The sequence below is a fragment of the Rattus norvegicus genome, chromosome 3, assembly GCF_021556685.1.
Source record: "Rattus norvegicus strain SHRSP/BbbUtx chromosome 3, alternate assembly SHRSP_T2T, whole genome shotgun sequence".
NCBI classification, from domain to species: Eukaryota; Metazoa; Chordata; class Mammalia; order Rodentia; family Muridae; genus Rattus; species Rattus norvegicus.
Genome location: NC_141536.1, coordinates 105,009,815 through 105,034,820, shown reverse-complemented (window position 1 = coordinate 105,034,820; position 25,006 = coordinate 105,009,815). Strand labels below are relative to the sequence as shown.

The 25,006-nt window shown below is 50.6% G+C and overlaps 1 protein-coding gene across 7 annotated transcripts; it reads left to right on the top strand.

Moving 5' to 3' along the window:
• Nucleotides 1-3,770: 3,770 nt before the first annotated feature.
• On the top strand, nucleotides 3,771-24,396 carry Bmf (Bcl2 modifying factor). 7 transcript variants are annotated; one of them, XR_015681369.1, is made up of 6 exons: nucleotides 3,771-3,909; nucleotides 4,280-4,409; nucleotides 6,437-6,733; nucleotides 7,321-7,552; nucleotides 8,261-8,424; nucleotides 20,471-24,395. XR_015681369.1 is itself a non-coding variant. In NM_001429766.1 (5 exon segments), coding segments are annotated over 5 exon segments (753 nt in total). In that variant the 5' UTR covers nucleotides 3,774-3,786; the 3' UTR covers nucleotides 20,573-24,396.
• The last annotated feature ends 610 nt before the right edge of the window (nucleotides 24,397-25,006 follow it).

Here is a 25,006-nt window from a genome sequence, read left to right as displayed (position 1 = left end):
GACCAAGAGTCCAAATGCCTGAGACTATGGGGGCAATTCTTGTCCAAGCCACCATAGATGATAAATTAGGAGGAATTGGCCCCCACTCCAGCACAGTGTGAGGACTCCTTGGGAGCAATCCATCTCTTTGGTCATCGCTGGAAAATCCTGTAATTCCTCTGCTAATCTCAAAGAAAAGTGTGTAGTGTTGTACTGATGCACTTCTGTCCTAGAGAGGCTACCCTCTTTTGGTGTTGGTGAAGCAGAAGGAAGTGTACTTTGATTGGATCTTTCCCGTCCTTGGGAATATGAAGCCAACTTCCTTCCCTTGGTCTAGGCCTCAGGTGGGAGAGAAACCCAGAGCACAGCTCTGGTACCTGGTTTGGGATGTTTTTAGTAAACTGTCTGCACAGATGATGACGTTATGATGTCCCAAATATGGACCAGGGTCAGTTGATATTATCTCTGCCTCCTAGAGGGATTCTCTCTGCAGATGAGAACCTAAGGAAGGCCAGGCGTTCCAAGGGCAAACACAATTTAGACAGGACACTGATGGAGATGCTCCCAGACTGCTTTCTTCTGACTTTGTAACACTTATTTCTGTTCCTTTTGAAATGGGAAACTGTGCACTCCTGTATTCCCTCCGCCATATGCATTGAATAGTCTCTGAAACAAGACTGAGCCTACGCTGGGTGTCACAGTGCACAGGACCCTGAACTCCATACCCATCTTCTGCCTTGGGTTTTCTGAATCCCAAGATGCTGTCCCTTCAGCATATGCTGCTTCTACTGAATCCCCAAGAACGTGATTAGTGAGTAGTGAGCTCACTCACCTGCATCAAGTTTCCCCACGTGCATAACTTGCAGAAACCAATCTGTTCTGGAATATTCTTTGAAATCACCGCAGTCTTCCTGTCATATCTCTCCAGTGCTGGGGTTACACACTTGCTTCCACACTTGTCTAGTTTATTATTTGTTACTATTACTATTATTGTTATTATTATTATTATTATTATTATTTTGTGGGGAGACAGATTGATGCATAGAGAATTTGCCAAGCTTGCATAAGAGTGGTCCCTATAGGCCCATATATGTGAATGCTTAGTAAGCAGGAAGAACTGTTTGAAAGGATTAGAAGGATTAGGAGGTGTGGCCTTGTTGGAGGAAGTGTGTCAACTGGAAGAAGGCTTTGAGGTTTCAAAAGCCCGTGCCAGACCCAGTCTTACTCTTCCTGTGGATCAGGGTGTAGCTCTTACTTGCACTTTTAGCACCATGCTACTATCCTGTTCACCATGTGATAATGGGCTAATCATCTGAAACTGTAGGCCAGCCCCCAATTAAGTGCTTTCTGTTGTAAGAGTTGCCATATCAGGGTGTCCCTTCATAGTTATAGAATAGTGACTAAGACACCCAAGAGAGGCACTTAAGCCAGCCTGAGGCACGGGTCCAAGTGGAATGCCAATGGCGAGGATGAAGGGAAGGATAGAAGGAATTCAGTGCATGGGAAGCAGTGATGATTTCCTCATGCTTTGCTAAGCTACTGGTCCTTCATCTCCCCACATGTGGCACGGGTCCCAGGTCACCCTGACTCTCTGACACTCTCCCTTGGCCAAGGCTCCTGGTAAGATAATGCACCTCCTTTTGGAACCAGCATCTCTTGTTGGACAGCTGTCAACTCCTGGTAGGACTGGGCTACTGGCCAATCCTACTTGACCCTTCCCTCTGTCTTTCCCCTTGTTTCTGTCCTCTGGAATTAGTATTTTCTTACACGAGCAACCACAGAGCACAGCTCTTCTTTTGAATAGGCTTTGAGAAAACAAAGGAAATAACAGACAGTAAAGGCCCAGGAGCCTGGCATGCGGGAGCACGGCTGCAATCCCAGCTTTTGGGAGCTGGAGGCAGGAAGATCAGAAGGTCATCCTTGGCTATGTACAGAGTTTGAGGTCATCCTGGTACACACAAGGCACCGTCTCAAAAAAACAAACAAAAACAAAAACAAAAACAAAAACAAAAACAAAGGAAGGAGAGGCTCTGCGGTTAGGAGCCCTGGTTGCTCCTGCAGAGAGGACTAGGTTTGGTTTCCACACCCACATGGTGGTTCATACCCATCTTTAACTCCAATTTCAGGGGATTCCACCTCCTCTTATAATCCCCTTGGGCATCAGGTACACAAACATACATGAAGACAAAACACCCGCACAAATAAAGTAAAAATAAATACATCTAAAAACAGTTTTAAAAGAAAAACAGAAAGAAACCTAAGTAATTTAAAAAAAATTAAAACAAAAATGGCCAAAGACAGTTAAGTCTGGGAGCCCAGTTCACCCAGCTTGTGTCTTACAGCACACTGTAGGGAGAGACCACTGAGCCCAGCCTCTCTGCTTTGTGTCTATTGCAGCTCATTTAGGCTGTGGCAGGGTTTGGTTCCTTTCGCTGATTTCTGCCCCGCGCGCACCCTCGTTTTCCCCCAAATCCATCTTCTGCAAAGTCTTTGCTACCGGCCCGCTAGGAAATACAAATTCCTTGGGGCTGAAGAGATGGCTCAGTGGTTAAACGCACTAGTTGCTCTTCCAGAGGACCCAGGTTCAATTCCAAGGACCCACGTGGCAGCTCATAGACATCTGTAACTCCAGTTCCAGAAGACCTGCTGTCACAAAGACATATGCAAAACACTAATGCACATGAAATAAAAATAAACAAATTATTTTTAAAGGTACAAATTCCTCATCCTGTTATTCCAGGGGGTACCTCTGCAATCTGACCTAAATCTACCTGCCCTCCATACCTTCACATCCTAAACCATGGTGAGGATGCCTGATAGCTCAATAGAGGGGCCTGACCTTGCTTCCCAGACCTGCTCAGTACTTTATTCTAGCTCCCTGCCTTCTCCGGCTCACGACTGTTTCATTTGGTTTTTATTTAGTGAAAAATTCCCCATTCTTCAAGGCCCTATCCCAAAGTCTTTGCATATTATCCCTAAAATAGCACCATTCACGTTGGTTCCCATCATTCACAAGTAGAGTATAAGTTCATTGAGGTCAGGCACAGAAGTCTGACACTTAGACCAGTGCTTGGCACACAGTAGGTGTTCAAAAAAATGTGCACCCATCCCTAGATAGTATACGAGATGCGTTTTGCTTTCCTAGCAGCCTAAGAACAGCCCTCTGATGCTACCCAGGCTGCCCTTTTGATTTCTCCTCTTACAGAGTCTTTATAGCAATGATCTTGCATAGTCTAGACGAGAGGACATGGCCTTTCTTTGCACTTGATGGATCCAAATGTCATTTAGTTCTAGATGCAGACACACGTGTTCTCCTCTAGCTTTCCTCAGACACGCCCAACAGGCAAGAGGGCGGGCTTTTTGTTTTGTTTTGTTTTTTGTTTGTTTTGTTTTTCTCATTAGAGACCAGCAACTCCTTTTTTCCCCCGCTATACAAGTCGCGGCTGAAATCTCCCAGTCTCCTCCTGAGCCGGCTTTCTGGAAGTCCCGCAAAAATTCAGCCCATTTCCAAGTAGACAAAAGTCACTTAGGCGTCTTGTGCCCCCAACCTAGTGGAGAACCCAGGGACTCTCTGTCATTTCTGGGGCTTGCATTCGGAACCGAATCCTCACCCTTTACAGAGCTCCAATTGCGCTTCTGGCGGAGGTCAGAAATGTGCCCGGCCCCTTATAATGTTTCCAAGGGAAGGTTCGTACATCGGTGACTGTCCCTGGCAGCTGCCCAGCTTGAGACTTGGAGCTCCACTTGCCATTGGTCAGTGGTTGGAGTGACGCAAAGAAGGGCGGGGCCTCATCAGCTGTTTGCGGGATGCCCGGAGCGGGCGTATTTTGGAAACAATACCGCGCGGTGCGCGGTGGCCTCCTCCCGCGCCAGCTCACGCCCACAGCAGTCGCTGCCCGAGCCCGCGCCACCACCTCCCACCGCAGCCCGGTGAGCGCCCGGGCGGCCGGGGGCCAAGCAGAGTTGGGTCGTACCTCCTCCGGGAAGTGGGGAGCGGAGTCGCGCAGCGCGTGGGGGCCCGGGAAAGGGTTTGGACTGCGGGCATCTGGGGTGACCACGGGGAATTGGGGTGCAGGGATGTGGGGACGAGGTGCAGAGCACAAATTTGGGGTTGCTGCTCCAAGAGTGGCTTTCGGAAAGTATTTGGAATTCGGTGTTGAAAGTAGGTGAGCAAATGGTCCTGGGGTCCACTGCCAAGCTCCCGGGACGCTTTGGCCTCCGGGTGTAACTGTGGGGTGGGGCCGTGAGTTGTGGTGCGTTTCGCCTCCCTGCGGAGTCTGAAGGCTCCTCTTCTTAACAGCTGGAGTTTGTCCCCTTCTTCCCAATCGAGTGTGGGCGCCAAGTCCCCCGAGTGTTCGTCACCCTGGACCCTGGCGCAGAGCCCTGGCATCACGACTCGGAGGCTGAGACGCTGTCCTGGAGTCACCCAGGTGTGTGTGTGTGTGTGTGTGTGTGTGTGTGTGTGTGTGTGTGTGTGTGTGTGTGTGTGTGTGTGTGTGTGTGTGTGCGTGTGTGTGTGTGTGTGTGTGTGTATGTGCGTGCGCGTGTGTTCAGAGATCTTAGCCACTATCGAGTTTAAGGTATCTGGCTAGTGCTAACTCCTAAAAAGAGGAGGAGTTTATATTGAGCATCCTAGTTGGAGCGCGGAGGTTCTGGGATGGCTCCAGCGGACTTTAAGCCCTTTGCTAGGAATAAAGCATTCCCTGGCTGTGTTCTCAGGAAGTGCCCTCTTCCTACTAGTCTGGACATTACTACTTTAGCTCAGGGAAGCTGAGGGTCTCCACTTCTCTCCGGTTTACTTTTGACTTTGCCCAGAGCCCCTCCGAAGCTCTTACCAAGTGGAGAGCCACCTGCAGTTTCTGTGCAGAGTGGGAGGGGGGTCTCTGCGTTTTCAGAACCACACCCTCTGGCTGCACCTCCCCCACTGTCCAGTGTAGGCAAGGGTTGAACTTTGGGGCTTTGCTGGGTGGGGGAGGGGAGTGATAGGCTTCAAAAGAAACACCAAGACAATGACTCCTGCTTGTGATTGGCTCTGCGGAGTCCTTACTTTGGTTGGGATAGCCTCACTGCAAAGAAGTGTTTGAAGGACAGAAGAAGCTCTGCTAGGTGACATCTCTTGGTCCTTTCATCTGGGAACTTTATTTTCTGTTGCTGATAAGCTGGAGATACCCCTTACCTATCGGAACAATAGCAGGCATGGCATCATTCTTCAGGGAAGAGGGCACAAGACCACAGATAGCTCAGGGATGGGATGGGGTAAGGCTTCGGGGTTGAAGCAAAAACCCCACCGAGCTTGCATTTGGGAAAGGAAGGTTTCTGAACTTAACTGAGATTTCTTTAAAGACTTCACCCCACAAACCACTCAGCTTGTCTTCCAAAGGCAAGAAAGTGGAGATCAGAACTCTCTGGAATCCCCAGCCGAGTTCGACTAAGACAAAGTTTGTCTTTGCATTGCCTTAACCTTTTAGGTGCTGGCCGATTCTCCTGGTTGCCCCAGGGGCCCTAACTGAGGCAAGGTCAGTTTGGAAGTTCAAGCTGCTGGGTGACTCCCGAGTGCAGAATTTCATGAGCTGTCAGGTGGAGAGAAAGGAACTTAACACTAAGAAACAGCCCCACTGTGTAGGCACGGAGAGAGAGCACAGCAGGAGGGCTGAATTTCACTTCCTTCTGTGAGGCTCATTGTACCTATCTCAGGTTCAGCTTCGGCAGGAATGGGAAGCTGAGTGGATGAGGATTTGAAGTAGCTGGACACTTCGCTAGAGGCTGATTCAACCCTCAAGATTAACCTGTGGTGGGCAGATAGCTTTGCTCCTCTGGATGGGAGCTAAGCCAGCTGGCCAGCTGGAGTGACTAAGTTAGGTCCCCTGTTCCAGGACACACTCACCACACCACAGAGCCTGTTTGTTGTGTTGTGCAAGGAGGGGGTGGAGATGTGCAGTAGGGTGGGGCTTAGCACGTTAGGAGGGAACCTGGCTGCTCTACAATTGCTGGCTCTTGTTTTTGCTGCTAAGCCTGGAGTTCAGACTTAGATGAGAGCCTGGAGGTTCCTCCTTAGGAATTGTGTGTGTGTGTGTGTGTGTGTGTGTGTGTGTGTGTGTGTGTGTGTACAGTCAGTAAGTGTCCCCTTCTGTGCCTCCATAGCCACTTACAGAGGCAAGTTTTTCTCCTATTTTCCCAGGTACCCAGTGGTAGCACCTGATTGCTCATAATCCTCAGTGCCAAACTTTGTCAGCAGTCTAGGTCAGAGGAGGGGGTGGGTAGGTACAGAGAAGAGGTATGGAGGGGCCCTGACTACAGAGGCCTCCTTTTGGGGGAGAATGTCACCCTTGGCAGTGTATCATCAGAAGTTGGCTTGGTTCCCTCACATCAGAAGATCAGGGAAGGAAGGAGGGAAGGGGAATCCTAGGTCTGGCTTTAGTAGGACAGCAACCCAGATGCTTCCATTGCCCTCTGACAGGAGACATGGAGCCACCTCAGTGTGTGGAGGAACTAGAAGATGATGTGTTCCAGCCAGAGGATGGGGAGCCAGGGACACAGCCTGGGAGCTTGCTCTCTGCTGACCTGTTTGCCCAGAGCCAGCTGGATTGTCCCCTCAGTCGGCTTCAGCTCTTTCCGCTTACCCACTGCTGTGGTCCTGGGCTCCGGCCTGTAAGCCAGGAAGACAAGGCCACCCAGACCCTCAGCCCAGCCTCCCCAAGCCAGGGTGTCATGCTGCCTTGTGGGGTGACAGAGGAACCCCAGAGACTCTTTTACGGTGAGTGCTCTTAACTTTAGCGATTGGGGGAAAGAGGGGACTTTCCCTTCCTAAACCTACTCTTTGCTATTTCCTTCCTCAAATTGAACAGCAGGGCTATCTATTCGTAAGCTTTCAGCCTTCCTCACCTGAGCTTGGCCCCCCAATACAGCAAACTGCTTTGTTCTTTCTGTTCTTCTTGGAGGGGTTTCTTGGTCCATGCAATCTCCTTTTACAGCCTATATCCTTTCAGTGGCTCTGCCCTTCCTGGTCCCCTGTGCTGATTTGCCTTTTGTGAGGTGGAAGGGCATGTTAAACCATGTGTGACTGTTACCACTCCAGAAAAAGCTCAGCCAGTTCTTATATGAAAGGTTCCTAAAGACAGAAGGGTGGCTTCGAGTTGCCATTTGGGACTTTCTGTGCTTGGAAGGGGAACTGGAGAAAGAGGTTGGGCCTATCTGGGCTCAGTGCCAGGAGAGGGGCTGTTTCCAAGGCTAAGTCAGACAAGACCCCTTCATTTGTGGGCCTAAATGGTTTGTTTTATGAGAAATATGCCCTCCTCTGGCACAAGGGCAGGGTTAGACACTCGGTCTGTTTTCTTCTTTTAGCACACTGTCCTGTGGAGGGAGGGTAAAGGCTCAGAGGTCATCCTGCTGTGTCTGCGGGAGCAGACTGAGGAGCCGCTGCCCTTAATCTCAGAGGGAACTGCCCATAGGGCACTTCTGGAAAAGCAGTTCTGGCGGGAGTCTCAGAAGCTGGATGTGGCCTGCTTCGGGCTGGAAGAGGGAGGAGGCAGGAGGTGGCAGGCGCCCCCAGCGGCCATTCTGGTGCCAGCACTCGGTGAGCCGACTTGGCTGCTCTGTGGGCCTCTGGAGTTTTCTCACCCGCTTTTCTGCTGCTGCTGCTGCTGCTGCTGCTGCTGCTGCTGCTGCTGCTGCTGCTGCTGCTGCTGCGATCTTTGAGTGATGAGCCCAACTTTCCCCAACTGTACTAGAAAAACGAAGACACTCTTGGGTTTTCGTTTGTTTTGCTTTTCTCTGTCTGCTTTGCACAACCCAGGAACTCTGGAGAGTTATCCCAGAGAAGAGCTTCAACCTACTGCTCCATGAGTAATACATTAAGGTCAAGTGTGGCTTGGTAAATGCCAGAAGATTGGCATGTTTGTCATACATGTTAGCACCCTGCACTATGCCATGGTACCAAGAGCGGAGCACTGAGGAGAAGGCGAGATCTATATATTCTTTTCTCTTTTCCCAGTCTAGCTGTGTGTGCATGTGTGTGCCCGTATATGTGCGTGCACGCACGCACTCAAGTGTGCTAAATATTCAGCTACTTCTAAGCTACACCCTCAGCCCTCGTAGCAACTTTTATATTCTCGGGCAGCTGTCCAAGTTTGGCAGGATGCCCCGGTGAAGGCAGGCCACTTCCTCTTCCTTCTATCCCAAGATTTACCAGTAACTCCAGGGCTTGGCCAGAAAGGGTTGACATGGAGACGATAGGCTAAGTAAAGGGAGAAAACGCTGAGCTGTGGATCCTCTGTTTTTGCAGGCAACGCTGGCTACAGGCTTCCTCTCCCTGCCAGTTTCCCCGCAGGCTCAGCCCTTGGGGAGCAGCCCCCTGAAGGACAGTTCCTTCAGCACCGAGCAGAGGTACAGATCGCCAGAAAGCTTCAGTGCATTGCAGACCAGTTCCATCGGCTTCATATGCAACAAGTAGGCATGAGGGCCGGGAAGGGGGAGAGGCTGTTGAGGCTGGGAAGCCAGGGCCAGGGGTTACTAGACCTCTGGATATGTTTTGGAGTTTTGGCCTTGGCTACTGTCAGTTACGATGGACTGGGTAGGCACAATTAGATGAGTCCTCCTGTCCTTGAGAGCTCCAGCTGCCTACTCGGCTTCACAAGAGGTGGGAGATGCTGCCATCTCTCTCTGCCAAGGGGACGGCTTCCTACAGTCTGGTTTGACAAACTCTCCAGACCCAAGTGGCGGGCTTGCCTCTCGCTGAATGCTGCAGTGAAACTGAGCAGTTGGGGGTGTGCCTGGCTGAGGAACAGTGGGAAACCAGTAATCAGTCCTGAGATGGGGCCTGAGTGGGGGAAAGTGGTAGAACCGGTTGAAACCTGACACTTTCCAGCTGGGGAGCCAGTCCTCACTGTCTGTGTCTGGGAACCCAGGCTCAGGACTCTGGAGATTGTACCTCAGAGTCTCCCCAGACCCGCGGCCAGCGGGGCGCTGTGCCTGGTGCTTGGCCGGCAGCCTGGCACCAGCCCCGCCAGGGCGGAGCATCGCGTGTCAGCCGAGCATGTGGCAGAGTCCATCAACAAAGGCGGCGGCTGGCAGGCTCGTGCTGGAGCCCGTTGTGCCATGGATGGGAGGTTGTCCTGCTTGACAGCCCAGCCAGCGTCTGTGCTGGGCCCCCAGGTGCTTAACCCTTCCCAGGCAGCCTGGCTTTCTGAATGGCTGCCAAGGAAGGGGCGGGGCCTGGCACTGGATCCTTGCTGGTGGTACAGATGCTACCTGGCAAAGCCACAAGACAGGAGAATGAACACAATCTCTACCTGTGGGAGTGTGTTCCTATCCTTGCAGTGTGTGTGTGTGTGTGTGTGTGTGTGTGTGTGTGTGTGTGTGTGTGTGTGTGTGTGTGTTTAGATCACAGGAACAAATAACTCTCAGGGCTGGCCATAACCACAGATTAGATAGGCAATTTCAGATAACCAGAATAGTTATTGGTAATAGTAACTTTGACTTGAGAGACACACCATTGTGGGCAGGAGAGGGTGGAACTGATCCTGAGTTTTCTGAAAACAGGCCACAGGGTGTTATTGGTTTACTGATGCTCTGTGTCAGGGAGTCTGAGAGGGATTTGGGGCCACAGCTATTTCTGGTGGGTCTTCCCAGCCCTTAAGTGATTTGGAAAGAGGGTGGCTCTGTGCTTGGTTATAAGGCTGCCTGGCTAATTGCTGTGGACCAGCCACGGTCCCCATTTCTTCTATGATTATATTGTACAATCTTGGCTTAGCGAGTCCCTCCCAGTCCACATATGGACGCCTTCTGATTCTTTCCTGCACATTTAATCCATCTTGGTTGTTTTCCATGGCTCAGCCCAACTCATGGTGTTTGGTCCTGATACTGATGAGGATGGGAAGACAGTGGCCGTAGTATCTAGTCTTCTCTAGAATACATCTGGAAGGCACTCTTTCTTCATTCACAGTAATCTGGCCTCTCTCAGCAGCTGTTTCCCAGCATAGTCCCCTGTCCATTAGTAAGCTCTGACATGCAGGAGACCGGGCGAGACAGTTCAGAAGACCCTGTCCTGAGGTTTCACTACTCTTCACTGGTGGATAAATTAATTCTCTTGGTTAGGGCTGCTTCTTTGAGGGTACAGGTCAGTTCTAGATATGGTGCTATCGTCTCATCCAGAGCGCCCCCATGAGGTAGGAAGGAGAATTGCATGTATGAGTGTTAGCTGCCCCTTTGTCCTTGTAATAGACCTCTGTTGATGTTGTTGTTGTTGTTGTTGTTGTTGTTGTTTTCTCCTTCTCCTGCACATCGAGATGTAGCCTATTACAATGATGCAGGATGGCATGCTGGCAGATTGGGTGTGTCAGTCGTGGTCCCAGGGCAGCACTGGGTGCTCTCCCTGCCCTGGGTGTTAGTTTATGTTGGCCATATTCCTTATACTTCCCTCTAGGCCATTTGTTTTTCTCACATATTTCCTGAGGAGTGTGGCTATGTGGAAGACTAATCTGGCTCCCCAGGTTGCTGGCTCAGAGTTGCTCCCCTAAAGTCACAGACAAGGATTTATAGACAGAAATCAGTCAGGCCTGCTTGCTGCTCTCAGCTAGTTCCTGGGGTTCCTAAAGCAGGCAGTGATGTGAGTGGAGGTAAAGAGTTCCCTCCTTCCTCCTCTCTCTCCTTCCCTCCCTCTCTCCTCTCTCCTTCCCTCCCTCCTTCTTTCTCCTTCTCCCTCTCTCTCCTTCCCTCTCTCCTTTCCTCCCTCCCTCTCTCTACTTCCTTCCCTCTCCCTCCCTCCCTCTCTTTTTCCCTCCCTCCCTCCTTTCCTCCCTCTTTCCTCTCTCCTTTCCTCCCTCCTCTCTCCTTCCCTCCCTCCTCTCCTTTCCTCCCTCCTTTCCTCCCTCTCTCCTCTTTCCTCTCTCCTTCCCTCTCTCCTCTCCTTCCCTCCCCCTCTCTCCTTCCCTCCCTCCTCTCCTTCCCTCCCCCTCTCTCCTTCCCTCCCTCCTCTCCTTCCCTCCCCCCTCCTTCCCTCTCTCCTCTCTCCTTCCCTCTCTCCTCTCTTTTCCCCTCCCCTCTCTCCTTCCCTCCCCTTCTCTCCTTCCCTTCCTCCCTCCTTCTCTCTCTTCTCCCTCCCTCCCTTCCCTCCTTCCTTCTGTTTGGGGTAGATACCACATCATCTTGCTATATAACTCAAACTGGATTTAGCCTCCCTGAGTTCTGGGATTTCGGATGTACCACCATGTCCAGTTCCAGGGAAAGCCTTTTCAAGCATGCATGTATATCCACCTCTGTGCAGGGCCAGGGGGAGGCTCTGTTCTTCCTCTTGGCTGGCGGGCTGTAGCAAGGATGTCTGATACCTCAATGACATTGGCATTCTGATGACAGTGATGGGATCTGAGAGGTTGGCCCCTTCAGTTTCTCTGCAGAGGAGGGAGGATCAGATTCAGTTCCTAACAAAGTCACAGCTGCCCTGATCAGGATGTTTGAGCCTCTGTTTCTCTCTGTTCTCTGTGAGTGGCCCCTCCAGCCAGTGTAGGCCTGGGGAGAGTCAGTAACTTGTTTCCTTACCTGTGGAAAAGTCTGCTGTGGCCAAGTCTGAAGGGATATTTCTAGACAGTGTTGAGAAGCTCAAAAAAAAAAAAAAAAAGTAGCTACTATGGGCCACTGAGTAAGTGAACAGGAGGGTTAGAGTTCTTTATGTTGGAATTTTTTTCTTCCTTACTTAGGATGGAGACCAGAATGTCTCCATTCATAAAAGTCAGATTTAGAAATTCTTTAAATAGTAATTGGACATTTTGGGAATGAAGTCTAAGGACATGTTCAATCCTTTGTTTGGAACCATCTTCATGTGTAATATCAAAGGAAGGATGGCGGACTTTCAAAACAGCAGATCTGGGAAGAAAGTCTTGCCTGACACTTACACAGCCTGCGTTCGTGTGCAGATCATTTTTACTGATCCAGCCTCAGGTTCCAGTGCTAACCTGGCAGGCTTGCTGAGGAGGGCCTTTGGGGATTGTAATACAAAGCACTGTTGGCCTGGGCCTGTAGCTCAGGTAGGCATTAGATGCTTACCTAGCAGCCCGGAGTCCTGGCTTTGATGCTCAGAACTGCAGAAAACAAACCCAAGAAACTGTGGTAGCTTGGAGAGTTGAACACGTGCTACTAGCAAGGCTGGATGTAGTAAGGCAGGAGGAGTGCAAGTTCAAGGACCATCTGGGCAACTTAATAAGACTGGGTCTCAAAAAGTAAACAAGGATATATAGATCAGTGGTAGAAAGTTTGCCTAGTGTGTCTACACATACATGATGAATTGGGGAGTTTGCTTGGGCCTGGCTTGATAATTCCTGGGGAGCTCTTTTGGAAGCTGTATCCAGATTGGTGTTTGCATGGTTCATCATCCAGCAGCTTTTCTACCCAACATAGTAGAGCTTTTATTCTGAGAGTCCCTGAGCTCTAGGATACTCTCCATGTTGGTGAGTCGTTTTCTGGAGCAGAGACCATGGCTGATGAGGCCACTCGGGCTCTAGTGAGAACAGTCTGGTGCAGGGGCCCCTGAAGTTTGTCCTAGAGTGAAAGGTGTCCCTGAGAAGCCATCTTCTGTCCCAGGAGTAGATCTATGCAGGACAATGCTGGGGGGAAGAGTATGGCTGGGGGAGGGGTCGCTGAAAGCTCAGTGTTCGTGAGAGTCTGTGCTGGAGCTTGGGGGCCCTGTGTTTGCTCTGTGGCTGGCTCTGTTTATATCACTCGCTATATTTAGCTTCTGAGTCATCAGTGTGGCAGACTGGAGGCCGAGCTCCCCACACACTCTGCACCTGACTGTTCTTTCTTCCAAAGAGAAGGCCTTCTAGTTCCGGACAGTTCATCCCTCTCTGCCCACCAAGACGGGCCATGGGGACGGGAATTAGCTTTGGTGTGTTTTCAGGGTTGGGGGAGGTGGTGAGAAGACAGGATTGGAGGAAGCACAAAGAAGAATAAAGAAAAGTGCCTGGTTTGTCTTTTGATCCATGCCTGGCAAGCCAAGAGGCCACATTCCATGACCAGAGCAAGAACAGTCTGCCTGTGTGCTGAGAAGAGGGTTCCAACCTTTATCCTTGCCCAGTCTGCCTTGTCCTGTCCAGACGACTAACCCTTAGAGAAAAAGGACAGCCAGCTGCCAAGGCCCCAAGTTGAGAGAGAGCCTGGGGGTTCATTCTCCATGGCAGTTTAGTCTTGCAACAGGCCCACCCCTCCTGCTCTCCTCCCTCTCTCCCTCCCTCCTCATTAACGGAGACACTTCCCTCCAGAGCTCCTCAGAACTTGCCCAGTGGTCTCCCAAAGCTGATCTGAGACAAGGAAACTGAAACACCCTGAGGGAGTTTGGTAAGGGTGTCAGGAGTTTCTGCTTCCTGGCTATGGTGGCAGGGACATCAGTCGTGTTCTACAGCACTGTCTCCTGCCTTGTCACTTGAACCCCAGTGGCCAGATCCAGTGACTTCCAGTTGTGTCAGGGGAAGCCTTGTCACCTCCAGCCAAGAAGTGGCTATTCTAGGCTGTCCTCTCTTCCTTGGAGAAGTGATGGGCTTCGCTTTGCCAGTTCTCAGATCCTGCTAGTACTGTTGCCTGTGCCGAGAAAGCCCTTGGCAAGGGTTCTTTCTTTCCTTTTTCATTTTGCTATGTTGCCAATCATGGAGTGTCTGGGCAGAGGCTCACTGGGTCCCTGGATGACCCTCTGGGTGTCAGACCCCAAGTTAGTTTGAAAGCCTTGAAACCTGAACTCAGCTGCCTCTGGCTACTGGGACCAGTCTCAAAATAGGAAGGCTGGCCTGTCCGAAGGCCTGCGTGAGTCTGTGCAGGAGGTGGTGCTTACTGGGGCAGGGAAGGGCTTGTGATGAGAACGTGTCCATGTCGCTTAGTGCTGCCACCAGGCCCAGAAGCAAATGTATAGTTTCTCACGTAATGGGTAGAGTGGCCTTGAATGTCTAGACCCATTGTTCCTATTTTCTAGAAAGCAGGCTTACAGAAGCAAAGCAATATGCCTAAGTTATTCTGTAAGTGGCTGACCTCAGAGTTGTGGCGATGGATTCTAAAACAATCTTTCTACCTCCCCATCCCTGCTTCTTGGCAAACACATGCTCAAAGGCAAGGATACGATGGAGCTGTCATTTGTCACCCTAAGCAATCTGACTCATATAATACTTAATGCTGTGCTCCTAATTTCTTCATTAGATTGTAAAATCACTGAGAACAAGGTTTTATCTAAACCACCTTTATGTCCCCTTATGACTCTTAGCTCCCTGGGCTCCACAGGACCCCAATGGCTTCAACAAAAACATCTTCCCAGCTTCCAGAGAGTGGAATTTTCCTAAGGTTGCTTTAATCACTGTCCCTGCTCTCAGCCACAGGCTCTTTCCTTCAGCCTTGGCCTGGGTCGTTTTACAGATGGGAGAATGAAGGGGTCAAAACCCTGCAAAACTCTGCAAAACCCTGTGGCAAAACCGTGCAATTCTGCATTTTGAAGTAAATGAGGGTGGTTTCAAACCATGCTCTAAGGTCCTAATTTCAGACCAGTCTTTAGTTCTGTTTGATCTTCAGTTAGCTCTTTCTCTGAAAGGTTTCTTTTTTTGTGGGCTACATCACCGTTTTGGAATAGTTAACAACGATCTGGAAACAATGTTTTTAAGCCTACTAGGGGAGCAGTTCTCTTTGCAGAGGTAATCCTATTTGCATAATGTGAGTAAACACTGCAATGCTGGTTGGTTTGTTTGTTTGTTTTTCCAAGACAGGATTTCCCTGTATAGCTCTGGTTGTCCTGGAACTAGCTCTGTAGATCAGGCTGACCCTGTACTCAGTGATCTGCCTGCCTCTGCCTCTTGAGTGCTGGGACTGAAGGTGTGTGCCCCCTGCCTGACTGACACCGTAGTATAGTTAGGAAAGGGAAGCTTTACAGGACTGGAGAGACTGCTCCGAGATAGAGTACTTATTTGCCTAGCATGCCCAAGGCAAGTTTGATCCCCAGTACTGTACATAACTGAACACGTTTCTTGTCTCCACCTGTACAGGTAATGTCTGTGCAGCACATGGGTGCAGTTGTCTACTGCCCTCGGAGGCCAGAAGAGGGCAGCAATTCCCCTGGAGCTGGCTACGAGCCATTATGTAGGTGCTGGGAATTGAACCTAGGTCCTCTGTAAGAATAGCAGCAAGTGCTTTTAACCTTCCCGGGCTTCCCTTCTTCCCTCCCTCCCTTCCTCCCTCCTTCACTCTCTTCCTTCATTTTTAAAAGGAATAGCTTGGAATCTAGAAGTCAGGGGTTTGAGTAGCTCATCAAATTTGCTTGGGATGATTTTTTTTTTTTTTGAGACCCTGCATCCCCATCTGAAGAACAGGGTTGGTAATACCTGTCTGCCCCATGACCCAGACAAAAACACTGAGTCTGACACGGGACAAATTGCTGTTTGGTAAATTTGCTCTTCAAGTGTTAGATCTTTTGCAAACCACTTTTCTGATTCTTTGAGTGACTTAGCCGCAGGGGCTTCTGGAACACTGGTGGCACTCGAAGCTCCCAGAGGACAGGAATTGAATCTGGATAGGGAGAGGCAAAGGGAGATTCTTATCCAGGGAGGGCCAGGGCATGCTTTGTGCTTAATGCACAGGCCCAGAGGGACCAGAGTTTGATTTGTGTAACCTAGCAGTGTCAGATCCACAGCCAGGATTGAGCTCTTTTCTCTGCCTCTCTCTCTCTCTCTCTCTCTCTCTCTCTCTCTCTCTCTCTCTTTCTTTCTTTCTTTCTTTCTTTCTTTTTACTATTTGACCTTTCCCAGACAAGAGGCTGACTCTATCACGTAAAGGATATCTCTTCACCTGGGAAGACTTCAGGGATTCCTGGCCTTAGACACCTGGGTTATCTCGTAGGTCTGCCTGTTCTGTAGTGAGACCGTGTGCATGGGTTGAGAAACCACAGTATGTCTTCCAGCTTCCCTACTGCACAGGATGAGTGGCCAAACGTTCAGTTGTAGTGTCTTGTTCACAGTGGCCATTTAAACACGTGCCCTTCCCCCTGTCATAACAGGAAGAGAGTTTGACCCCTGGTTGGGTTCTGGGGTTACTCATGCTCTGTCTTAAACGTTTGGTTTTTGTTTTGTTCGTTTTGTTTTAGGTTGTAGGGGGGCATATGTGTGCCATAGAATTCAGAGAACAACTTTCAGGAGCCCCTCTCTCCTCCATGGATTCTAGGGTTTTGTTTGTTTGTTTGTTTTTTGAGACAGGGTCTCACTATGTAGCCCTGACTAGCCTGGAACTTGCTATGTAAACCAGGCTGATCAAGATCTACCTGCCTCTGCTTCCTGAGTACTGGGATTAAAGGCATGTTGCTGTCATGCCCTGTGGGTTCTAGGAATTGAACTCAGATCATAAGGCTTGGTGGCAAGCACCTTTATCCTCTGAGTCATATAGTCAGCTCCCTTGAACAGTTTCTATTCTTTCCCTCCACTCTCGGGTCTAAAACTTTGTGAGTTGGGGGGCTTTGGGGTAAGTGTTTCAAACCTTTTTCCCAGTCTCTCATATCTGGGTCACTCCACTGCAGTTTCCGGGAGCTTCCAGTCTGAGGCATACGCCCCTCAGGGAGAGCTGGGCCCTGTTCCAGGAGTTTGCCTTCAGCGATCACAGATTGTATGCCGGGTGCGGGCCAGGTGCCCGAGACCCAGAGGCCGGCAGAGTCTTTCCTGGTTCCCCCTTCCTTCTCGCTCCTTTGGAGGGACAAGTGCTGTCTGCTGTTCTGCTGTCTTTGTATCCTTCATCCTGTTTGGTAGAGGCAGATTTCCTTCCTTGGCAGAGTTTCTCCCTGGCCTCTTTTCGGGTCCTATTTCTTTCCTTTCTCATCAGTCTCTTTTGTTTGACTTGTAGAAATATTTTGTTTATTGTTGTTCCTTGTAATCTTGACTCTGGTGTGTGGGAGCTTGCTTTCTATTTTAGGGTGTGCTGGTTAGAAACTAAGCACAGTATTCCAGGCTAGGTTTATAATGCCCTGGGAGAGTGCTCAGGGTCCCGGGATAGACTCCCAGCCCTCCCTAGCCAGTGTCCAGGCCTGCCCAAGCACTGCTGGGATGGTCAACAGGGCTCAGCCTTTGGCACTGTGTTGTACTCCTGAAGGCAATTGTGGTCACAAACTCCTTGGGCTTGGAAAGTACCTCCATGGTTTCCAAAAGCCTGTCTGTGGCCTGGCTGCTGCCCAGGCACCTGGGCAGGATCTACCTTTGGCTCAGCCACCAGGGCAAGACACTGGTTTAATGGAAAGAGGTTAAAAGGCTCCGAAGAAGGTGCCAAATTATAAAGTGTTTTCTTCTGGGCTGTAGGATCATGACTGGCTTTTATATTCTCCTCTATAATCTTATATTTCATGATATCTCTACAATGAATATGTATTGCTTTTAATATTTAAAATATTTAATGAATTCTTCCTTCAGGTCTTTCTTCCTGACTTTCTTTTGATTTTCCTGCACTGGGGATTGAACTCAGGGGCTCTGTGTGTGCTAGGCAAATGCTCTTCCATTGAGCCACACCCCCAACCCCCTTCTGATTTAAAAGAAAATATCTATTTTCATTAATTATATGCATGTGTTTGTGCCTGTGTGGGGGTTATGTGCATGTGAGTGCAGGTAATCCTTGGACATCAGAGCTTCAGATCCCCCGGAGCTGGAATTACAGATCGTTGTGAGCTACTGTTATGGGTGCTGAGAACCAAACTTGGGCTTTCTTTGAGAGCAGTACACACTCCTAATCACTGAGATGTCTAGCCTGTCTGCCTCTTCTGATTTTTAAACTGTTCCCCATGGAGTTTGTTTAATATGTGCACTCCTGGGCCCCTTCCCTGGACATTCTGACCCTGTTGGCATGGGTAGAGCCTGAACACTGTCTTGTGTCATAGTTGGGTTTAGAAGTCATATATCTGTTATAACACCAGTGTTTTCCTTACAAACAGTGAGTGATTCAGCCTAAAACCAGGCTGTCTGGTTTCTGATCTGAAGCTCTAACTCCCCCCTTTAGTGCTTTCTTTCTAGCTCATGAGCCCTGAAACCTCCACAGAGGCATGGTGCTGCGTGCTATCAAAGGCTGGGCTGTATGCCACACTGTGCTCTCTGCTTGCCCTGCCCCTTGTAAGCCTTCAGCCATTCTGTCTGGCCACTCATCAGCTCACAGATGCTTTTCTGATGCTATACTCTGCCGAAAGATGGGGTCAGATTGTTGCCTTGCCTTACTTCCAGAGGATCTGGGGGGTCCAGGAAGCAAATGACCTCCATTGGTAGAATTTGGGAGAACCAAGGCATATAGAGATGGGATTGGTGCAGGCTTGTGTCATAGAATGATGGTCTCCTTCCTTGATCATTAAGCTATTTTGAGAAGATGAAACAAAGAGAAGGATGGAGGATCTTCTTGGGCACAGAGTGATGACTGGTGGCAGTTGATGTCCAGTGGCCATAGGTAGGGATATTACTCTGCATTCCAGCCAGTCCTGACTTCGTACTAGCCGTGTGATGGCTGGATTAGATCTTCAGTATCTCATGTGAGATGGTCATGATAATATGGGTCCATTTCACAGGGTTTGGGGAGGTGATGGGCTTCTCCATAAATAGAAGAATACTTTTTATCTTGGACTGAACCGCAGACCTCACAATTCTGGGGATCTTGTTGAAAATGCACATTCTGGGTCTATGGGTCAGCATTTCTAGCGGGCATCAGTTGTCCTGGGGACCACACCTCACGAAGCAGGGATGGAGAGAATGGAACCACTACAATCTGTTTCTATTCTTGTTGCAAATCACCTTTTTTTTGTTTTGTTTTCAAACAGGTCCCTGAGGAGATTCACAGTGCCAGCAGACTGGCCTCTCTGGGGACCTGTCTTTGCCCGGGGTCTCCTCTTCCACTCATGACCTTTGCACCTGTTGTAGACAGCAGGTGGGGGCGGACGGTGGTGGAGGGAGTTCTCTCAGCTGTCGCAGCTGAAGTTCAGGCTGCGCTACTGGAACCGGTTTTTGTTAAGCCCTGGGTGTGCTTCCCCCTTTTGCTCATCTTTGTTTACAAAGCATGAGGAAGCCATCAGTCTCCTCAGTGCCTTCTGCCAGGCTTCCCCGTGGCACACCCCATTTCCCTTCACCCGCTTGGCAGGCACGATACCTGACTCACTCGCCTATCCGCCACAGTCCCCTCTGCCATTGCTGTTGATGTGGGGGATTCTGTGTGGAACTCAGTTAGACACCATATTTCTTTTTGTGGCTGAGGAAGGGGGGAGGGGACCCACAGCAGGCATGGTTCTCTGGGGAAACCCGGGGCTGGATGGAACTTCAAAGCTTTAGGAGGTCAGGAAACCTGGGAGTCTGACCTGCTTGTCTTACCCTTCTCCCATGTGGGGAGGCGTTGCCTGGCAGGAGCTGATTACACAGGGGTTGTGGTTAAAGACTGCCTGAGAGATGCTCCCCCCATACCCCCCGCCCTACTGGACACCTCACGTAAACTTGCTTGCTGACTGGGCCACTGAAGGAATCCCAGTCCAGACTATGCTGGCCTCCTCTCTGTACACTAGGTTTTTATTCCCCTGTCCACTAAGAACCCCATGGAGAGGCTCCAGCCTGTCCTCCTTCCCTGACAGACAAGGAGAGAACAAAGACTGCCTCTTCCAGGACTCCCTTGTCCCCTTCAGGCTTTTGCTGGCCTCTGGGAAATGGTACCTGTATTGACAGGACGCCAGCCAGAAACCTTTGTGTTTCTGACCTCTGAACTTTGGCCCCTAGCTTCTCAGCCTAACAGTAGGACCTGGGATAACCTCCAGAGCTGGTGTGCATTCTTTGTGTTTGTTTTGTTTTCAAGTGTGTTCTTGCTTAACGTTTAATTGGCTCCAGTCAGTAGGAAAGCACTCCAAGAGGGGTTATTTATGGCTTACTGTCAAAAGCAGCTATAAAAAGGGCAGCCCAGAGCTGGGGATGCTAAAGTGGGGAGAAGGCAGGCTCCCTCACAACACAAGTGTGTGTGTGTGTGTGTGTGTGTGTGTGTGTGTGTGTGTGTGTGTGTGTACTGGATGAAATCAGATTTTTGCTGCCTCAGCAGTGTGGTTTAAATTGAAGATTAACCCTTTGACCTTCACAGTGTCAAATCACTTGCAGATGGAGGCTCCCCCTCCCTCCCCCTCTCTTGTTCTCTGTATTCCTTTGGAATGGGGGAGAGGGAGGGACTTCTTGTCTTTCTCGCTCAAGCAAGATTGTTGTTCCTGCAGCTAAAGTTGGGGGGGCTCGGGAGCCAATCTGATTAAAAGCAGTACTTGGCTAAACTCTGGAAAAATCCTGCAAGCAAGGGAGAAAGTCTGATCCTCCTGTGCACAGCACACACCGCCAGCCCAGCGTGGTGGTTTTAATGTCCAAACCGCACTTGTCTTTGAAGTTTTGTCCCTTCTCCTCCAGTTCGCTGGATGGCACAAAGGTGCCACGGTGCGATCTGGCAGTGGAAGCCTATTTGGGAATCAGTGAGGAGCCTGGCACCTAACGGCCATCTGTTTCCCTTGCAGCACCAGCAGAACCGAGACCGAGCATGGCGGCAGGTCTTCCTCTTCCTTCAAAACCTGGCCTTGAACAGACGAGAAAACAGGGAAGGGGTGGGTCCCTGGTGAGACTGGGCTGCTCTTGTCGGATAGATCGCCCGGAATGCAGTCTGGAACAGACATTCTGGGAGGACAGATACTGTCTTGTCAAGTTTTGTCATTCTGAATTTTCTTTCCATGTGTACATATTACATACCCCAGTGGGATCTTTTTTCCCCGTTCAGAACGTCTCCTGGGGATGGGGGCCTTTGTCAAACACTGTTGAAGGAGAGGCAGCTGTGTCTGCTGGTTGAGTTCCTAAGGCTCTGAAGATGACCAACTGGCGATGTTCTCCAGGAAGTGAACTGAGGCTTGCTACTGGAGCTGGTTAAGTCAGGTGAGGCTCCCAGTACCATCAGACGTGCCAGCCTTGCCTCGTGCGTGCCTGACGGAATCATGGCTTTAACCCACCAGGATCTTGCCTGGGAGCTTTCTGGCTAAGAACAGCTGTGCCTCGGCTAGCTAGCTTTACATCTGGGTTCCCACTTGGCACAGCCAGTGCCCACCGCATGGGCTCAGGGATTCTTACTCAGTCGCTGTCAACCTCCAGAAGACCTCAGGGAGGGTTGGACTTCACCAAGAACCCCTCAAAGGTGCCACAAAAATGAATCAAGCTTGATAGGCTTCAAGTCTGACTCGGTCCTACATGGAGACCCTTGGATTGGTCCCAAGGGTGCAAACTGCTGCCACCTTTGCTGCCTGGGTGTCAACCACGTGGGAGCCAAGTAGTCAGTTACCACCATGCTGTTGTACCAGCGGCCCGTGACTTTGTCAGCTTTGTTTTCAAAGACTCTGCCAATGACTGGACTGGATTGGACTGCGTCCAGATCAGCAGCAGCGCTCCAAGATGCGGTGGGCTTGCTGGGGGCGTGGGAGCCAAGCAGCCATCCCACTGATAAACCGGTCCCAGGGGAATCCTAGACCTCTTGGTTTCCTTGGAAACGTGTACCTCCTCCCCCTCACCCCAATTCCTTTTCTGTACCTAGTGGGATACGGGAAGAAGCGAGGACAGTGGCTTTGTCAGCTGGAAAGCGACTTTGGAAGGAGCAGACGTGACTATGGGACCTGCCGACTCGAGAGCTGACACATCTCGAATCTTCTTCCTTCAGCTTTCAGCTAGGCCAGAAGGGAGAGTTCTAGAAGGATCTCAGCTGCCTCCGACCTTCTTCCTTCTCTCCCTGACGCAGCGCTCAGGGAGGCAACGATAAGCAGCTGATCTTAGAAATCAAGTCCTAACTTTTATGTATGTAAGGAAAGACATTGGTGCTAAAATGAAGGGGAGCCAAGGCTCAAATAAAAGATGGCTTCCCTGAGCAAAGAAGACCACGGGGTCACTCAAGGAACTTGGAGGAGAAACTCAGAGTAGACTCTCGAATTGAACAAGCCCAGTGACTCCAGTTTCTGCAGAGGAGGGTGGGGGCTTCAGTACCATAGAAGGGCACCTGGTCTCCTGGGCGTACACTTGGGCAGGTTTCTCATGGCACAAGGCTGCCTACAGAGGGGGCTCATAGAGGCTGAAGTCCAGCCTGTGCTCTGCTCTCTAGGCTGCACATCCTGATGTGGGCTGGGTCTGCCCAGAGTTAGGGATGGCTTCCTGATTTGCACAGAGGTACTGTGTGCTCTCGGTGGTCCCGAGGAGGAACTTAAAGCATGCGTACAAGCCTTTGTGCTTTTCTGCTCAGATGACCTGGAGATATTACCTCTTCTTGGCCACAGTCATTTTCTCAGGGTGTATACCATGGTTCGTCTGCTAAGAAACTGGGTTCCTGTTTGCAAGGAGAGGGGATCCAAGAAATGAATATGAAGACTGGTTCCGAGGCACACTAATTATTGTGAAGCCCAGCCTTCCTACATCCCACTCCCTCTGCCGTTTAGATGTGTGTGGGACATATGTGGTCTGCCCCTTTCCTGGATCAAGGCTAGGACAGGCAGGCAGGCTTCTGGTATGTTCTTGGTGGTACATGTGTGCCCCTCCCCATACAGAACCTTGTACATCAGTCACCTTTAACCTGATTTAGTAGACTTTCCATCTGAGCTAAGGCTTAGCTGTCAGCTTCAGCAACCTTGCCAGGTACAGGCTGGGTACCCTGTGGCCTGAGAACTGAGCCCAGAGTTTGACCTGAACATTGAGCCTGGGACCAGGCAGAAGCTGGTCAGAATGCACTGTCTTCACTTTGGGCCGAACTAGGACCAACCTCACTAACTTGGGCAAGCCAGGGTGAAACTTAAACCCTCTTTTATCTTCCACCAACCTGAATCCAGGCTGGAGTTGAAGCTCAGAGATAAAGGGCTTGCCTGTCAGTCAAGAGACCCTTGGATAGATCCCAGGACTGGAAAATATAAATAAATAAAAATATGCTCCCTCCCCCCACCCCACCCCACCACCCCTAGATCTAGGAGGCAGCTGGAAGCCCAGCTCAAGGAGGCAAGAGGTTCCCCCTGGCTGGTTGCTCTAATTGGCCAGTGATCTCTGCCTGTTGAATTGGCTTTAGAGTCTCCCAGGACAGCCCCTCCCCTTTGCCTCTCCCCAACTCCAGGAGCCTGGCTGTCTCTAGTGAAGAGTGGAGATTCAGATTCAGAGGGAGGGAAGGTCTGACCTGTGTGGTGACCTGTAACCAGCTGAAGGCAGCAGGGCTTTTGTGGTGTGCTGAGGATGGGGGTGGGAGAGGGGCTGGGAAACTCAGTGTCGAAATAGCCTAGAGGAACAGAAGCCCCATATTCAGGGGCTGAACTGATCTCCTAATTCACAATCCCCAGGGGCATTTCTAAAAGCCAGTGAACAGATCTGGAGGGGAACGTCCCCCCAGTCCAGTCACTGACTCCCCCAGGGAGGCTGGGGTGGTACACAGGAGGGTGGGGGGTGGGCACTGTGCCTGGCCCTGTCTCTCTGTTTCAAAGTTTGGCTGTGCTGTTCAGTTGTCCCCAGTGGCCTTGTCTTGCTTAATCAGAGGTGGAAAAAGATCACCTCCCGGTGACCTCCTTCAGGCCCCAGGGGATGGGCTGTGTCCAGAGCTGTGTGGCAGAGCTTGTCTCCAGGGTCCAGAGAGGCCCAGCTGGCCTGCCTTGCTGCCCCAGCCACGAAACCCAAGCCCAACCTCAAGCATGGCAGGGAGTGGGTGTTGGGGACAGTCTAGCCAAGGCCTCTGTCTGCCCCAAGCTTTCCAGGAACTAAGTAGTGAAGTCACTGTGACCGTCCTGGTCAGTGAGGAGAATATTCTGGTGAGAGCTTCCGTTTCTGGGAACTTGAGAGGGAGTGGGTACGGGTGCATGGAGTAGCAAAAGACCCCAGCCTTCGTGGCTCTGCAGGATGTGGGGGAATCAGTACTGTGGCCACCATTCCCCCAGTGGAGCAAACTGGCTCTGTGAATATAAGACTTGTGGAGGCAGGCTATCCTGGCCTCATACCCTGGCTGGACCCAGAGGGACACAGGGTGGAGCCACAGGCATTTAAACTTTCTCTGGCTCCCTGTGGGCTGCAGGCCTAGGGGACAGAGCCTCACGGGAACAGCAGAACAAAGCTGGTCTCTTCCATAAGTGCCCAGCTTTGGCCAAGGTGCTATGAGATACGTGGCCCCCAGCTTGCACTGCCCCTCTCTCTACAGCTGTCTGTCTCTACCCCTTCTCTGGGTCCACAGCAAGTGACATGGGGAGACCCAGTGAGATGTAGCATTTCCTCCATCCCCAGTTCAGTTGGCATGGGGTCTGGGCATTTCTGCCTTAAGGAAAGGAATGGGGACTGTTATGTTTTAACCTGTATATAATATTTGACTGTTTTGGTTCTTTATTTGTATACATGTGTAAATACCCTCTCACCCATCAAGTGGTACCGTTTTTAATAAAACCATTTAAATCAGTCTGTTCTTTATTTTCCTAAGGTGTGTTAAAAACACAAGAGCGAGCGTCAATCACTCGTAACGTGATTCTGCCCCGATATCCCGAGTTACCAACAGAGATGTTGGATCCTTGTCACCGTCTGTCACTTCTTGGAGTTGAGAAGAACAGTCTAGCTGCACAGTAGCAGGGCCACAGAAGCCCAGTGCCTCAGGACAAAGGGGCTTTGGGGAGGTCAGCCTGGCTTTGGGTCCATGCTCTGGTCTCCACCTGCTGAATGACCTTGCCAGTAATAGAACTTCAGCCTTCCCTTACTCCCTGGCTCTGCTGGCCTCAAAGCCTTGAAGGGAATGTGCCACAGGTCCTGCCACCTCTGGCTCCCAGCAGTGGCAGCTTCTGTGGTGGAGATGAGCCTCCTGCCTTTCGACAGGCAACTCATCGCCCCTGGCAAGCTGAAGTCTGGGTTCTTTTTTATCAGGGTAATGTGGTAGCATAGGCAGCTATGCTCTCAGCTGCTTGGAAGACTGAGGCAGGAAGATCGCACATTCCTAGCCTGGGCTATAGAGTCCAAGACCCTGTTGTAAAAGCAAAGGACTGGAGAACATTACTTGGTGGTAGAGGCAAGCAGGCATG